This window comes from Euprymna scolopes, chromosome 6 (assembly GCF_053919585.1).
Source record: "Euprymna scolopes isolate OS-2025 chromosome 6, ASM5391958v1, whole genome shotgun sequence".
Taxonomy (NCBI): Eukaryota; Metazoa; Mollusca; class Cephalopoda; order Sepiida; family Sepiolidae; genus Euprymna; species Euprymna scolopes.
Genome location: NC_136487.1, coordinates 100,938,115 through 100,955,508, shown reverse-complemented (window position 1 = coordinate 100,955,508; position 17,394 = coordinate 100,938,115). Strand labels below are relative to the sequence as shown.

Below are 17,394 nucleotides of genomic sequence, written 5' to 3'. Positions count from 1 at the left end.
ATATATATATAGATACATATATATGTATATATGCATACATATATATATATACATATATATTCATATATATACATATATATATAGATATAAATATAAACATCCCTATATATATATATATCCATGTTTATATATATCCATATATATATATATATCCATATTTATACATATATATATATATATATATATATATCCAGACTATATAAAGATATATATATATATATATATATCAATATGTGTGTGTGTATGTGTGTGTGTGTGTGTGTGTGTGTGAATGAAAACACTTATCCTCACCACTGCTACCTAATTTTCTTCACCCAAAGGAGAAAAAAAAATAATAATGATAATGTCATGTATCAAATTGTTGGGAATATTCGTAACAATACCTTTTAAGGCAATTTGCATAAGTGACTTTATGCAAATTACCCACTATTACTTGAGGAAAGGCTATATATAAACACTAAAAAAAGAAGCTTGGACGAGAAGAGGTCAAAAAGAATGTACTGAAATGAATGAAAACACTTCTCCTCACCTCTGCTACCTAATTTTCTTCAACAAAAGAACATTCTTCAGAACAACCATTTTGGAAACGACTAAACTTCAAGCTGACATAAGTATTACTCTTTATTGTATTTGTAATTATAATTGAATATCATTTGTTTTTTGAATGCAATAACTTGTTTATTTTTTATTGCCTTCGCCCCAAAACAAAACAAAAAAAAACGGAGGTTGCTGTTACAAAAGTTTCTTCTTTCCTTAAAGTATTAGAAATAACTAACTGAAGAAAATTTCTAACAATAACCAAAATAAACAATATCATTTAAAAATTGTTTATTGTTTTTTTAAAGATTACAAATAAAAAAAATCTTTATCAGTGTATGCTTACACAGATATATTTCTTAATAGAAATTAGATTCAAAGGATTCATAAGGCAAAGGTTGTTATATTAGTAAGTGTTTAGTGCATACACCATTTATGTAGTTAATATGACCAAATCATTTCCTACTGATCATTTTGAAAGTTTTGAAGATAAAGGATCCATCAGTCATGTTACGGTGTGTATTGACATGGGATGAGCGCATATAATATCAGGATAATGATTACAAATCGACGCTTCAACAACACAAAACTCTCTCCTCTTTTATGCAATAACACCTACATACACACACACACACACACACACACACACACACACTCACACACAGATCTATGATGATCTATCTATAATATGATATATTCTTTATAAATTCTACTTTTGGCTCTCACAAGCAATATCGGCAGTCGAAATATGTTGTGCAATAGTCGCCTACTTTTTTGAGATTTCTATCTTCTGTTTTCACATGAACTAAAGACCCTAATGGGTCATCAAAGATTAGGCAAAATGTAGTTCAGTACCCGGATGGTAGCTTCATAACACAGGAGACAAGCCTGAAAAGATAAAAAATGATAAAAAACGAAGTGAATCCAAAGCATTTAATTGGATGATTGAAGAGAGGAGATCAATAAAGCATTATAGAAAAGAAAGTTCAATACAAAAACTATATCTGCAAATAGAAACTGTATATGCAATTCAAATCACCGATTGTCAACAAAACAATCGAGTTTGAATCCCAACGTGGAACACTTGCTCATCTAGCCATGCTGAAGAGTTGTGCAAGTGAACCCATCAATCTGTAAAGGACTAAGTATGTCTCTCCCCCTTCTGTGGATTGAGTGTTGTGATAAGATATGCAACACATGGGTGTTGAAATATTTCATTATAATAAACAAACGTGAAACAATTAACACAAATTGAAAAGTTTAATAGGAATGATAATTTATAGCAAAGAATTATATCTGTGTGAATGATAAACTTCTCTAGTGTGAAAGTTCTGGTCTATACATATATCTGATGTAGGAAATATGAATGTGCAAAAGTAATGTTCTTAATGGTTGGCTTCAGACTGTTGTCTGGTTAGACTACTAATAATATTTATTTTTAAAAGGTACATTAACTCGTAAGCAGAGCTGCTTTCATTTGGATACAAGTTTATACATACAGGGCAAGTGAATTGTGGTTTTCTTATAAAAAAAATTAGCGATTTTGTAGTAAAAAGCATTCAAGAATGTCTTTTATTGTTTTATTTACTTTCATCCAATTATTTATCTCTTTTCTCTTTTTCTAAAGAATTAGAAGAATTATTTCCTCAAATAGAACAGTTCTGCACCACTTTTATGTCCTCTTACGAAAATTAAAAGGACTCTTGAGGAAAAATTAAAATTCAGAAAGTCTTTATTGGTGGATCATGGATAAAATTCAATGAAGATTCTTTAAATTGATACAGGCATGGTATGAAGCCACTTAATGTAAGGAGCTCAAAGTAAAATAAAGAAAGAGTAAAAATAAAAGTACTACTTCAAAGTAAAAACGTATCTAGCAATAAGTTTTAGACACATAGATTCTGATCGATAAAATAGCAGTCCCCCCCCCCCCTGTCAGGACCATCGTCTTTGAAATGTGAGGATTGAAATGTGAGGATTGAAATGTGAGGATTGAAATGTGAAGACTACAAGACAAAATAAGCAAAAGTTACGAAGCATCCGAAAGTAAATCCTATGACCACTTTCTACCCTCCATCTTATTTCGATATTTGAAATCAGGAATGTTTGTATTTTGCATTGTATATCTTAGCATTAGTATAAACGCTCCTAGGAATTTGATGAAAGCGGAATCGCATGTTGAGAAAGAGGAGCATTTTGAGATAGTTACCAATTACGTCAAGGCAGTGGGTGTCAGCAATGGTATGCTGGTGCTAATCTGATGCTTTTATCTTCAATGTGACTTAGAGAAGGAAATGCAACCTGAATGATCTTAGGAGCATAGGATGTGACCAAATTAACTCGGCAATGATTTGTATGATTGAATAAATTAATATTATGAATATTTAACGTTCATGCATTCATCTCAAGACCTCTTTTAACTACAAAGAGGAAAACCAAATTGCCGCTATGTAGAGGCGCCACAAGTGATGAGGTCACTGGAAGAATAGCATCCAACAATGCATTCTTGTTTGAACGAACAACGCGTGAAAGTAACGAAGGCACCAGTGATAACGTTTCAAAGTTAATTTTATTATGAAAATTTAAACTATGGGGGGGGGGGGAGATTAAATAAAATAAAAAAATAAAAAAATTACGAGTATGTGGAAGGGGTATCTTAATCTACTATCTGAGAATGCCGATAAGAAATATATCGATACAAAAAAAAAAAAAATATTAGTTCAAGAGAGGTATGTAGAGAGAAGAGAGTCACAGTTTTTACTTTTTTCTTTTTTTTTTCTTTTGTTTCGGGCGGGTAGTTAAAATAAAGGTCTTCAATATCCGTCTTTTCGTTAGTCTATAATTCGAATATATATTTGCAAAGTTCGCCGTTTATCGCCGCCGACATCACCTCCTTTCGCTGCTGATATAGAGTTCTCCCCGGCATTATATCTTTTCTTTCATTGCTGATGGGGAGGAGTTGACATTATCTGTTTCGACGACATCGGTTCGTTCGCCTTTCTATGTCGTTGGGTGGAAATTTTTCCAAGTCCGCTCAGCACAACGGCTCGGCAGAGTGTCCTGTACCAAAATCTCTCTCTCTCTCTCTCTCTCTCTCTCTCTCTTTCCCGTACTTTCCTTATTCTTCTCTTTCTTTCCTTGTTCGCTTAGTAACTAACAGGGCTTAGAAAGCGTGTAGCTGACTGGGTGACCCGGTCACCTCGCTTGCTTATTCACCCACTGAACGTCTTTCTCACCTCTCTCTTTCTTTCTTCTATACTCTTTCTCTCTTTATAGGTTTAGCCTCTCTTTCTCTCTCTCTTTTCTTTTGGCGACAATCAAACAACAACAAAAAAAAACGATACATTTTTTGTCGGGCCTAAAAATTTAATTTCAAAATTTTCTTAAAATACATAATCCAATTTAAGGATTATGTCACAACACACACATACACGCGCACACACGCGCACACACACGCACACACATATACACACACACATGCACACACACACACACATAAATTATTACAATTTATGTTTATATATTTTAAGCGAACGCTGAAAGCATCATTAATCCTTTTGCCAATTTGAAAATAAATTATAATGATGCCATTGATGATTGAGTTTATATCAAAATATTTTAAATCCAATTCCAATAAGTCCAGTTCAAATAGACAGAAGTATATAGAAGCCAGAAATAATTGTAAGAGAGTAATGGCGACAGCTAAGACAGATTACACCAGGAAACGCATTGAAGCACAGAAATTAGGAACCCGTGATTTTTGGAAAATCTACAACAATTTAGTAAATAATGAGCAGTCAACGATTCCCCCCCACTACCAAACAATCATGAGGTTGCTTGCACGGTAACTGACAAGGTTAATCTGCTTGCCAGTCGTTTTGCCTCAAACTCCACACTGGATCCGGCACACCATTCCCTCCACGATTTTCCTTTGTGGGCAGACGCCACACTAGACGATTTGAAAATCGCCCCGTCTCAGGTGCATGGCATCATAAAAAAACTAGACATCTCAAAAGCATGTGGACCAGATCTCATACCGGCTGTGCTAATAAAAAATGCTCTGCTGAGGTCGCTCCAATTCTCTCCAAACTTTACAATAAATGCCTTAACGAATCTTGCTTTCCCGACTGCTGGAAGGCCGCTTCTGTGGTACGAGTCTTCAAGAATTCTGGTGAGAGAACTGACCCACTAAATCATCGCCCCATTAGCCTCCTCCCACTTTTCGCCAAAATATTTGAGTCCTTAGTTAATCAAGCCCTAGTCCAACACCTACCAGCTGCTAAACTCCTGACCTACAAAATATATGGATTCAGTCAAGCCTGTTCAACAGCAGATATCTTAACTGTAGTCTCTGAACGTATATACCGTTCACTGGACAAAACAGGGGAGGGTAGAGCGGTAGCCCAAGATATATCTAAGGCTTTTGACAGGGTATGGCACGATGGTCTTCTAAGGAAAATTAGATCGTATAGTATCACTGGAAGAATACATAATGTAATTAAATCCTTCTTAAGTAAGAGAAAAATCCAAGTTGTCCTCGACGGTCGTACATCCAAACAATATGATATAAATGTGGGAATACTCCAGGGGTCTATCCTGGGACCTTTATTATTCCTGATATTCATAAATGATCTCCCTGATAAAATTGTTTCGGAGATTGTTATATTTGCCGATGACACCACCCTCTATAACAGGCAGAAACACTAGAGGATGACCTCCAATCTGTAGTGGAATGGGGACAAAAATGGATGGTCACATTCAATGCTGCCAAGACTAAGCTTGTTTCCTTCAATAACTACAAGAAACCTTTTCTACCACCAATAGCAATGACCAAAAACACACTGCCTGAAAGCACTCCCTTTAAACTCCTTGGTCTAACGTTTACATGGAACATGAACTGGAATATATACATTAAGAGCATTGCCAAGGCTGCTGCAAAAAAGGTGGGCTCTTTCTACTGTGCCAGAAAATTGCATACGCCTGAAAGTATCCTGTACCTCTATAAGGCCACCATTCCCCTATGTATGGAGTACTGCTGTCACATTTGGGCTGGTGCATTTGCTACTAGTTTCTCACACCTGGACAGAGTTCATAAGAGAGTCACCAACCTGATAGGTCCTGAACTGTCATCTAGCCTGCAGCCTCTGTCCCATCGACGAAATGTTGCATCCCTCTGCCTGTTCTACAAATACTTTAATGGTGAATGCTATGGCGAACTGCAAGCACTTGTACCTCCTCGATGTAACTACCCCCGACAAACCCGACAAGCAACTAAGTCTCATCCCTTTACAGTAGAGATCCCTAGGTGTAAGAAATCCTTTTACTCCAATAGTTTCTTCGCCAGAACTGCAAGTCTTTGGGACTCCCTTCCGGGATTCTGCTTTCCCAACTGTACTAACAATGCAGAAGTTCAGGTGTAATGTGAACAAACATCTTTCTACTCATCTCGCTTCATAATGCCCCTGCAAATTAAGTCCCTAATAGTAGTCCCCTACTTCAAAGTGGCAGTGTGCCTTGTTTGGGGTGAAGATTGAATAAAAGAATAAAAAAATATACACAATTGTTTGCATTAACGAAAAATGTAATATCTAAACTTTTTATATTTAAAATTAAAAGTTTGTACAGTTCTGAATGTTGGAGATGAGTATGAATGTTTGCATTGTTTAGATTAATCAGAAAATTTCTTTCATCTTGAGTGTCATCTGCACAACGTTTCGATTGATGTAACCTACTACCTTCTACATATGTATCCGCAAGGACCTGTGGTGCATTAGTTAGAGTACTTGGAAAAATCAATTATAAAATGACTTTCTCCTGAATGTTGACGGTTCGATTCTCAGTGTGGGTGACTGAAAAATACAATTACGACTTAGGACTTATATCCAGTTATGGCTGACGGAATGAGAGCATGCTACACCATGAAGTAAATTCCATCCAAATTCTCAAGTTCAACAGAAATATTTCTGAATTCGACAAAATACACCTGAAGAAGGTTGGACGCTACATCAACCAAAACGCTGTGTAAACGACCTAAAAACAGAAAGGAAGGTATTACTTCAGCAAGATCAAACACCTATTGCTTCCTGTAAATTATAGGGAAACTACTACAACAAACTGCAACATCTATAAGGTCTTCTTAAAATTCATAAAGATAGCATTATTAGCACTCGAGACTCAGCATGAGTCGATTTCTAGTGAAGATAATAACCCCAATCATAGGCAAATCCTCATATGTCCAGAATTCAATTCATTGAAATAATCAATGATGCTCCCATTCATCCCAACCGGATGGTGAGCTTAGATGTAGTGAGCCTGTTCACAAAAGTTCCCACTGATGTGACTCTAACAGTAGTATGGAAAAAACTGACTTCAGAAAACTGCTTCTGTGGTACTAGTTTTCAAGGATTCTGTCAAAAAACTGACCTGTCAAATTATTGCCCCATTAGCCTCCTACTGATTTTCACCGAAATATTTGAGTCCATAATTAACCAAGCTGTAGTCTATCACCTTACAACTGCTAAACTTCTGACCGACAATCAACATGGATTTAGGCAAGCCCGTTTTACAGCAGATATCCTAACTGTAATCTTTGAATGTGTATACCATTCACTGGACAAAGCACAGTCTACTTGTATGTAGTGGTATCAGTTGACATCACATTCAAATCCCAACCTCAAGGTGAGGAACCATTGCTCAAAACAACAAGGTACTACAACAGGGCTGACTGAGAAACTATTAGAGAACACATCCGAGATGCCCCATGGACCGATATCTTCTCTCTTCCTGCTGAACAGTTTGCGAATGAGAAAACTGAATGGTGCAAAGCGGGCATTGAAGCACATGTTCCCACGCGGAAATATTATAGCAAGCCCCCCACCCCATGGTTCACTGCAGATTGTGCAGCTGCCATTGCACAAAGACAGCATGCATTCCACTGGTTCGTACGTCATAAGTCAAATACAAATAGGCAAAAATTCATAGATGCTAGAAATCATTGTAAGAGTGAAATAGCAACAGCCAAAAGAAAGCATACTGAAATAATCAGAAAACGCATTGAATCGCAAAAGATAGGAACTCGTGATTTCTGGAAAATCTATAATAAAAGGCAATCAGTAATTTATACTAATGTAGTGAATAAAGGGCAATCAGTAATTCCTCCACTAAACAACAACCAGAAGGTTGCATGCACGGCAATGGAGAAGGTGAAACTGCTTGCCTGGCGATTTGCCTTCAACTACACATTAGAACCAACAAAAAATTCCTTCCCAAATTTCCCTATGCAGACTGAAGCCATGATAATGTAAAAATCAATTCTTCTCATGTCCGCAATATCATAAAAAACTTGGACATCTCAAAGGCGTGTGGACCTGATCTCATCCCTGCTATACTAATTAAGAAATTTTCAGTCGAGTTAGCCCCCATACTTTCCATGCTCTACAATAAATGCCTTGCTGAATCTTACTTCCCTAATAGGTGGAAGACAGGCTCTGTGGTACCAGTGTACAAGAATTCTGGTGAAAGAATAACCCTTCTCAATTATCATCTCATTAGTCTCCTCCCCCTCTTTGCTAAAATCTTTGAGACCTTAATTAATCAAGCACTAGTTCACCACCTTGCAAAAGCACAAAGAGCTGCTCATGAAAATTAAATTATACAGTATAACCGAACGTATACTAAATATAATTAGATCCTTCTTAGATAATAGAAGTATACAGGTTGTCATTGACGGACGTATATCCAAGCAGCATAACGTTAATGCGCGAGTGCCTCAGGGGCCGATCCTTGGATCATTATTATTCTTGATATTCATAAACGACTTCCCTGATAATATTGTGTCCGAGATGGGTATGTTTGCTGATACAATGCTCTATAACATGTATTAGGGAAGAACAGATGTACATAAATCTAAGACAATGTCAGAATCGTTAGAAAATGACCTCCAGACTATAGTGGAATGCGGCCCCAAATGGATGGTAACATTTAATGCTAGTAAAACTAAGCTGCTCTCCTTTAACAATTACAAGACGCCTCTTCAACCACTTATAGCACCCTACCTGCGAATTCTACCTTCAAGCTTCTTGGCTTAACATTTGCGGGCAGTATGAACTGGAACAAATACATAGAGGACATTGCAAAGACTGCTGCAAAGAAGGTGGGTTCCCTCTATCGAGCTAGAACACTACTCACACCTGAGAGTGTCCTGTACCTCTACAAGGCCACCATTCGCCCATGCATGGAGTATTGTTGTCACATCTGGGCTGTTGCATCTACCACTAGTCTCTCTCTGTTGTCAATCTAATCGGTCCCACTTTATCAACTAAGCTCCAGCCACAATGTTGCATCTCTGTGCCTATTTTACAAATATTTTAATGGAATGTGTTCTGATGAACTCGTTGCACTTGTACCCCTTCAACGTACATATTCCTGACAAACTTGCTTAGCAATAAGATCTCACTCTTTCACTGTTGATGCCAGAAAGCTTTCTATTCTAATAGTTTCTTCCTTTTAACAGCTAGACTGTGGAATTCTCTTCCTGCTGCCTGCTTCCCTGGCTTTACTGATATGTAGAATTTTAAATGTAACATAAATATCTTGTTAATCTTTCCTAGACGTAGCCCCAAATAGTAGCCCCTGATGTCCAAGTGGTGATATGCTTTGTAAGGGGTGAACATGAGTAAAAAAGAAAAAAAGGGGGCAGAGGAGAGTAGAGCGGTAGCCCTCAATATATCTAAGGCTTTTGACAGGGTATGGCACGATGGTCTGCTAAGGAAAATTACATTATATGGTATCACTGAAAGAATACATAATGTAATTAAATCCTTCTTAAGTAAGAGAAGAATCCAGGTTGTCCTCGTGGTTGTACATCTAAACAAAATGATATAAATTCGGGAGTACCTCAGGGGTCTATCCTTGGACCTTTATTATTCCTGATATTCATAAATGACTTCCTGATAAAATTGTTTCCGAGATGGGTATATTTGCTGATGACACTACTCTCTATAACAACCATGAGGGGAAAACAAATGAACACATATCTAAGGAAATGGCAGAAACACTAGAGGATGACCTCCAATCTGTAGTGGAATGGGGACAAAAATGGATGGTCACATTCAATGCTGCCAAGACTAAGCTTGTTTCCTTCAATAATTACAAGAAACCTTTTCTACCACCAATAGCAATGGCCAAAACACATTACCTGAAAGTACTTCCTTTAAACTCCTTGGCCTAACATTCACAGGGAACATGAACTGGAATATATACATTGAGAGCATTGCCAAGGCTGCTGCAAAAAAGGTGGGCTCTCTCTACTGTGCCAGAAAATTACTTACACGTGAAAGTATCCTGTACTTTATAAGGCCACCATTCGCCCATGTATGGAGTATTGTTGTTACATTTGGGCTGGTGCTTCTACTCCAATAGTTTCTTCCCCAGAACTGCTAGACTTTGGAACTCTCTTCCGGGATTCTGCTTTCCCAACTGTACTGACATGCATTCAAGTGTAATGTGAACAAACATCTTGCTACTCATCTACCTTCATAATATCCCTGGAACTTATGTCCTCGATAGTAGTCCCCTACTTCAAAGTGGCTCTGTGAAAATTCAATAATAAAAAAAAAACATTGAAGGACCTGCATTCTAACTCTGCATAAAAACTACATACTTTATGATGGGATCTGACATATACCAACAGGAAGAAGGTCTAGCAATGGGATCTCCATTTTTCTCAGTACTGGCCAACATGGAGCATTTCAAGGAATTGGTAGCAGGATCAAACCCTTAAAACCAACAATGTGGCTGAAATATGTGGATGATACATTCATACTCTGGCTGCATCAGATGATATTCAAATTTTACTGGACCATGTGAACTCTGTCCACCTATCTATTCAGTTCATCATGGAAAAGAAACATAACAACAAACTATCGTTGCTAGATGTATTAATAACCCACACTAGTCAGGGTTCAATGTATTTTGTATATTGAAAACCAACCTTCACGGGACAATACCTGAACTTCAATTCTCACCACCCATATAACATAAAGGAAGAAATCGCCCAATGCCTACAACATCAAGCAAAAGCAATATGCAATAATAATAAAAAATATCAAGAGGAGATAGCCAATTTAAGAACAACCCTCCACTAAAATGATTACCCAGAAAGCATGACATCATCTCCAGAAAATCTAGACTAAACACTAAAGAACACCATGCAAAAACTCATCACAGTTTGCACACCACACACCTATCCCAATTTCTTTTTAAATATGCAGCCCATATGATATCAGAACATTATTCAGGAGCAACTACACTCCAAAAACACCAACCAAAAGACGCATGACAAAAAACTGCTTGTATGAGATTTCGTGTAAATTTAGAAACTCTAAAATCTTTCAAGTTGCCCTATTATTGAACTTAATAGTATATGAAAACCGTGAATTACAAATTCACTTAAGTACAATAAGAAAAATTAAAAATAAATTAAAAAAGAAAGTTTAAAATCTACAACATATAGGAGCTTTATCATAAATTTACGGTTAATCACATTAACAACCTAAATCACATATTTAGAGATTTTACCCCCCCCCACCTTTAAAAATAACTTCGGTCTTCTTTTTCACCTTTCTTTTATTAGAAATACGTAAATACTTAATTAATCCGAAATAGTTACCTCATTTTTTTTTCCAGAGTTCCCCCTTTGCTATATCTGTTTTTTTCTTCTCACATATAAACAACTTCGACTTTTGTTCTTTCTTTTCCTTTCTTCCCCTTTTTTCCCTCTTTCCTTTCCTCCCCTTTTTTTTGCTTTCCTTCTTTTTTATCTTTTATCAGTATCATATCAATTTTTAGTTGCATGCAAGCGACTCTATAAGTCACTCCGTCGTCTGTCGGTCGGTCTGTCTTTTATGCATGGCCTTTTTGGTTAAGATCAAAGGTCTGTTGTTAATAGATGCTGTTCTTAGCTTTTTAAGCTTTTCTTTGCCTTTTGGCCAAGATCAAAGTGTTTTTTTTTTGTTTTTTTTTTCTTGGCCTTCGGGACAAGATCAAAGTGTAGTATCTGTTCCGGCAGATACTGCACTTAAGATAATTTGTACCAGTCAATGGAGGGGAAACCCTCTATACTGGGACAATTATTATTTTTTGGTAACCAGAGTGACCCCTTTCAGGGGAGCTGGTTTTTACCTCACATTAAAAACGGCCTTGTGCCTAATTTGCTCAGTGGGGGAGCAAATAAATACCATCTGTTCTGATACATACACAGCGCTAGGCAGTGCTGTTCTGGCGACACACTCTCGTGCCCGGAACACCTGACGAGCTTGTTGGGTAGCGTTCTGTCCGCACCCCCACTTGGTCTGTCTTTCTCTGCTCTCCCCCCTCACGGGGGGATCCGAGCTGATAATTTACGACCTTCCCGCGAGGGAGGGTCGGAAACACTTTCTCTCTTCCCTCCACTAACTTCCCACTCCCTCTCTCAGTTCTATCTCCCCTCTTGCCGCCTTTGGCGCCAAAGTCGGCTCCCCACTTTGGACGCCGACTCCACGTCACTCATTTTGGTGAATTCTAATACAGGGAAGAGAGAGCTTTTTTCAAAAATAGACACCCCCAGCCCGGGGACAACCAATACAGATACCCCCAGCCAGGGGGCTACCACCAGAAAAACTGCTCCCCAAGAGGACGACTCCCCAACAGGGGAAGCAAAAAGCAACGGGGCATACCGCCCGGACACTAAACCGAAGGACGCCCCCCAGAAGGGAGAAAACTCACCAGCAGCTCCCTAAGAGGGCGACTCCCCACAAAGGGGAGAAAAAACAATGTTGGACGGGGCATCCCGCTCTGACAACAAAAATCAAGAGGCAGTAGCCCCAAAGGACGATAAGGGAGACAGTGCTCCCCAAGAGGGCGACTCCCCACAAAGGGGAGAAAAAACAATGTTGGACGGGGCATCCCGCTCTGACAACAATAATCAAGAGGCAGTAGCCCTAAAGGACGATAAGGGAGACAGTGCTCCCCAGGAGGGCAACTGCCCCAAAAGGGGAGCAAATCAAGAAAACGAGGGGGCATACAGCCTAGACCTCCCCAAAACAAAAGGGGCAAAAGCTCCCAAGGACAATAAAGAGGACAATGCTCCCCAGGAGGACGACTCCCCAAAAAGGGAGGTATTTCCTGGAAGAAGTATAGAGCAAGGAGAGTCGGTCCCAACGGAAAGCGGAAAGGGAAATGCCCCTCAAAATAGCAACCCTTCCACAAAGGAACAACAAAAACAGTCCAACCTCACCAAAGATCCAACACCAACAAGAGGGTTGGCATGGGGGAAGACTGTAGAGAAGCAACTGTCCCCTCAAGAGTATAGAGACTTGTACTTGACAAAGTACAGACAATACATAGAGGGGGCAGAAATTAAACCAGTGCCAGGCGCTTGGGAGGCAATCGAAGACAGAGTCCTCTCCCTCATCATCTCGGATATGCCGGAAAACCGCCTCCTAGGAATGAAAAAGGAAGACATGGCGGGGCTCCTACACAAGCTAAACATCCCGGTACTATACCTGTACCAGAGGAGCTACGCCATGTGGGACATCCTCCTACCAACCAAGGAAGATGCGGAGAGACTCTCCCTACAGGAAATTAAGTATGGGAGAATAAAACTAAAGCCCAAATACCAGGGCAGGACAAGGACCCGGGTGCAGGTATTCAATGTACCTATGCAAATATCAGCAGAAATCCTGGGATCCTTCTTCACACAGTTTGGCGAAGTGGAAAAAATAACCCCAGTGCATTCGAAAACCGGCATGCACTTGGGCAGCTACACTGTGGCCATGAGGCTAAAGAAAGAAGGCTTCCAAGCGATACCAGCACAGCTGACTTTTAAGGAGGCAACTATGACAGTAGTGGTGGAGGGGCGTCGTCCGCACTGCTGGTTCTGCCAAAAGCAGGGTCACATGGCCAAGAGCTGCCCTCAAAGGTCAACTCCTACTCAAGTGACACTAAAGGCGGTCCCAACCTCTGAGACAGCACCAGCACCAGTATCCAAACAAGATTTCCAGCTATGGTATAACTGGAAATGTTTTCTCAATCATTAAATCATTTCTCTCCAATAGGCTCATAAGAGTAGTGGTAGATGAACAAAAATCGGAGGCCTGCAATATAAATGCTGGAGTCCCTCAGGGGTCAATCCTGGGCCCAACTCTCTTCCTGATCTACATCAATGACCTCCCTAAACACATACTTAAATCATTCGTTGACATCTATGCTGATGATACGACCATCTACGGCAACACATCAAAGGCTGTAGACAAAGTTCTCTCTGATTCTCTCTCCTCTGATCTCGAGCGCATGGTTCAATGGGGGAAGATGTGGCTGGTTACCTTTAATGCATCCAAAACCAAACTGCTATCCTTACATCATCAATGCTCTGATCCCCATCTGGCATCAATTGTGATGGATGGCTCTCGTCTGGGTGAGGCCCCGTGTTTTGACAAGCTTCTGGGTTTGACCTTTACTCCTGATCTGAAATGGAACACGTACATCAAGTCTGTTGCCAAGGTCGCTGGAAAGATGGTGGGATCCTTCTACCGCCCCAGAAGATATCTCACTACGGATGCAATTCTCTATCTATATAAAAGCCAAGTACGCCCAAGGATGGAATACTGTTGCCATATCTGGGCAGGAGCGGCTAAAAACAGCCTATCCTGCCTTGACAGAGTACAAAATAGACTTTGTGGCTTAGTGGGGGATGCCCTTTTCTCTACCCTGCAACCTCTCTTCCACAGAAGAGACGTTGCGAGCCTATCTTTGTTTTATCGTTATTTCCATGGCAGATGCTCGTCTGAACTCCAATCTCTGGTCCCCCCTCGCCAATCTTTCACGAGAAACACCCGTCTAGCTGAATCCACTGTGAAAAATTTCCCCCACTCTATATCTGTGCCTAAATCAAAACGCGTATTCCATGAACAAAGCTTCTTTCTTAGAACTGCACGCCTGTGGAACTCTGTTCCGTCTGCCTGCTTCCCTCCGGACTACAATTTGGATGTCTTCAAGTCCAATGTTAACAAATTCCTAATGAACCGCCCCCTTAAGTAAACACTTCAGCAAATCTCCTCACTAACTTTATGTACTTGCAATAACCCTTATCCCTGAGTGGCTTCCGGGCCTTGATAAGTGGTGATCACTGTGTAAAAAAAAAAAAAAAAAAAGGCTGTCACAACTCCCGCAACCGGAGCACCAACCCCAGCACCGAGGAAACCCAAAACTACGCAGGAGGCCAAGGGGGAGGAATGGATCACGGTAATGAGGCGGAAACGGAAGCCCACAATCCCATCTGCCACCGTCCCACCACCAACCCAACAACCGAGGCAGCAACAACAACAGCAACTTCCACAATAGCCACAGCAACAGCCACGGCAGCAGACACAGCAGCAGCAGCCAAACCAGCCGTTGAACCAGCCGCAGCAACAACATCAGCTGCCGCTGCCAATTCCACAACCAATGCCACGAAAACAGCGGCAACAACAAAAACAGCAGCAGCAGCAACAGCCAGAACAGGAGCAGCAGCAACAAAAACGGCTGCAGCAACCAGAACAGCAACAGCATCAACCGGAGGAACAGCAATTAGAGGAGCAGCAACAACCAACGGTCCCCACACCAATTGAGACGGGGATCAAGCGAAGAAAACACTGCTCCTCTGAGGATGAATCTGCTAGTGAGAGGGAGAGGAACTCAACCTCACCACTCCCCGGTTCATTCAAAAGAATAAAAAAGAAAAGGAAAGGGGAAGAAAAGGCAGCCCCCACTCCCTGTGAGCATACACCACCTCTAACAACAACACAACCCACTTCCACCCCCATACCACATACTGCACCAATACTAGACACCGCACCAACACCAACACCAACACCAGACACCGCACCAACACCAGACACCACACCAACACCAGACACCACACAGACACTCGTCCCCACACCAATGCAAATTGAGCCGCCATCCCAGAAAGAAAAGAATGAACCTGGGAGGGGGAGAGACCCTTCAGATTCTCCCACTTACGGACTCACTCCAACAGGGACTCTCGCCCTCAAAACGAGAGAGGAACTTTGTTTTGTAGACCCCCTGTCTGTGGCAATGGGCTTACCACACCGGCAGAGAAAAAATTTAAAACCTCTGCTGGACTGCCAACAGATAGGGGGAAAAGACGTTAATGTCCCCTCTAATTTCCCGGACGCCCCACGGCTAACAACTTTCGTCAGTCTTCCTGAGGCCTGCAAAACCAACGTGTGGACAATGCTGGAGGCCGCTGAAGGGGCTGGTCCGGGAATTGAACTCATTAGGAAAAATGACCCTTCCCTTGAGGAACTCGCAAAACAATGCAAGGGAAGGGTCCCAGTGTTGGTCCATCCGTCACTCTATAGGGCCCTTAAATTGACTTACTCTTTGGATGTCGGCGGCATTGTGAGAGAAGGTCGGGACATGAAAAACCTGACCACTTCGGAGCTGAGTGTAACACACCTTAAGGTAGGTACCATGGCTTTGAATTTGGCTAGTCTGAATGCGAGGGGCTTGAGATCATCGGGCCGGGCGGCTCGCCTTCGGCACGACCTCTTGTCCCTGGGAGTGGATGTTGCTGCAATTCAGGAGACGCATTTTGTTTCCTCTGTGGACTGTCAGGTGCTGGCCCGAGACTTTGAGGTTTTCTCAGCATATGGCAGCCTGCGGGGGAAGGGAGTTTCCGTGCTGGTTAAACGTACCCTGTTGGCGACGGTCGACGTTGTCCATAGAGATGCGGTGGGTAGGCTGGTTGTGGCCGATGTTGCCGTAAAAGATTCTGTGTTTCGGGTGATTGCAGTTCATGCGCCCAGCACCGCTCGTGAGAGGGTCTCATTCTTCAGTCAGCTTGACGCGTTTGTAGATTGTCGGAAGCGGATAGTGCTAATGGGGGATTGGAATGCCATCTTAGACCCCGACATAGATAAGGTAGGAGGCGGAGCTAGAGGATCGGAGAGGTGCGAGTCCAGCCTGGCTGATCTGATGGCTAGATGCGGTCTGGTCGACAGGTTTCGGTTCGAGCATCCGGGGCGGGAGATGTGGACGTGGACCAATAGCGTTTCCTCCTATCCAAATACCTATTTGGACAGGATGTTAGTTAGGAAAGGCGAAGTAGACTTCTTATCTTGTCCCACGTTCACTTGGCTAGGCCAGACGGACCATAAATTAGTTATGGCCCGGCTGAAGCTAGGAAATAGGCCTAAGTTAGCGGGGTACTGGAAGTTAAACACCTCCCTTCTGGAGATACAAGACTTCCAAGATCAGTTAAGAGAATTGATTAAAAAGGCACTAGTGGGGGCGGTTACCGGGAGTAAGTGGTGGTTAGGTCTCAAAGCCAAGATCAGAAGCTTCTCCGTCAAGTATGCCCAGCGCCTCGCACTAGATAAGGCCAAGACGAAGAAGAAGCTAGAGCAGAAACTAGCCCAGGCTACGGGGGAGGGTGATAGGGTTAGTCAGGAACTAGCTAAGCAGAACCTTCTACGCGGGACTAGCGAGCGTTACGAAGGCCAAGTAGTTAGAGCTAGGCTTAGAAAGATAGGCAACGAAGCAGTCAATTCTGATGCAGACGTGCGCCGTGAGGTTTCTAGGCGTGGCTTGGACAAATACATTGCGAAAGTCAAACATCCGGATGGACGCACCCTGGAATCGACTCAGGAGATCTGCGAGGGGTTTCGAGAACATTTCGAGGAGCGTTTTACGCAGCAGCCCGATCTTCCGGTCCTTGAGTTTAGCGACTATTTGGCCGACTCTCCCCGCCTCGAGGCAGCTAGAACAGCTGGTTGCGAGGGCCGGGTGACGGAGCGGGAGTTCTTTACTGTGCTGAAG

General features: G+C 41.5%; 1 protein-coding gene across 1 annotated transcript in view; it reads right to left on the bottom strand.

Annotated features, from left to right (window-relative positions):
- Nucleotides 1-813: 813 nt before the first annotated feature.
- Nucleotides 814-17,394, bottom strand: part of LOC145277823 (mitochondrial carnitine/acylcarnitine carrier protein-like) — a 157,538-nt gene continuing 140,957 nt past the window's right edge. The window contains exon 9 of the mRNA XM_080129725.1: nt 814-1,425. Coding sequence (XP_079985851.1) covers nt 1,363-1,425 — 63 coding nt within the window. The 3' untranslated portion in view covers nt 814-1,362. The remainder of the gene's footprint in view (nt 1,426-17,394) is intronic.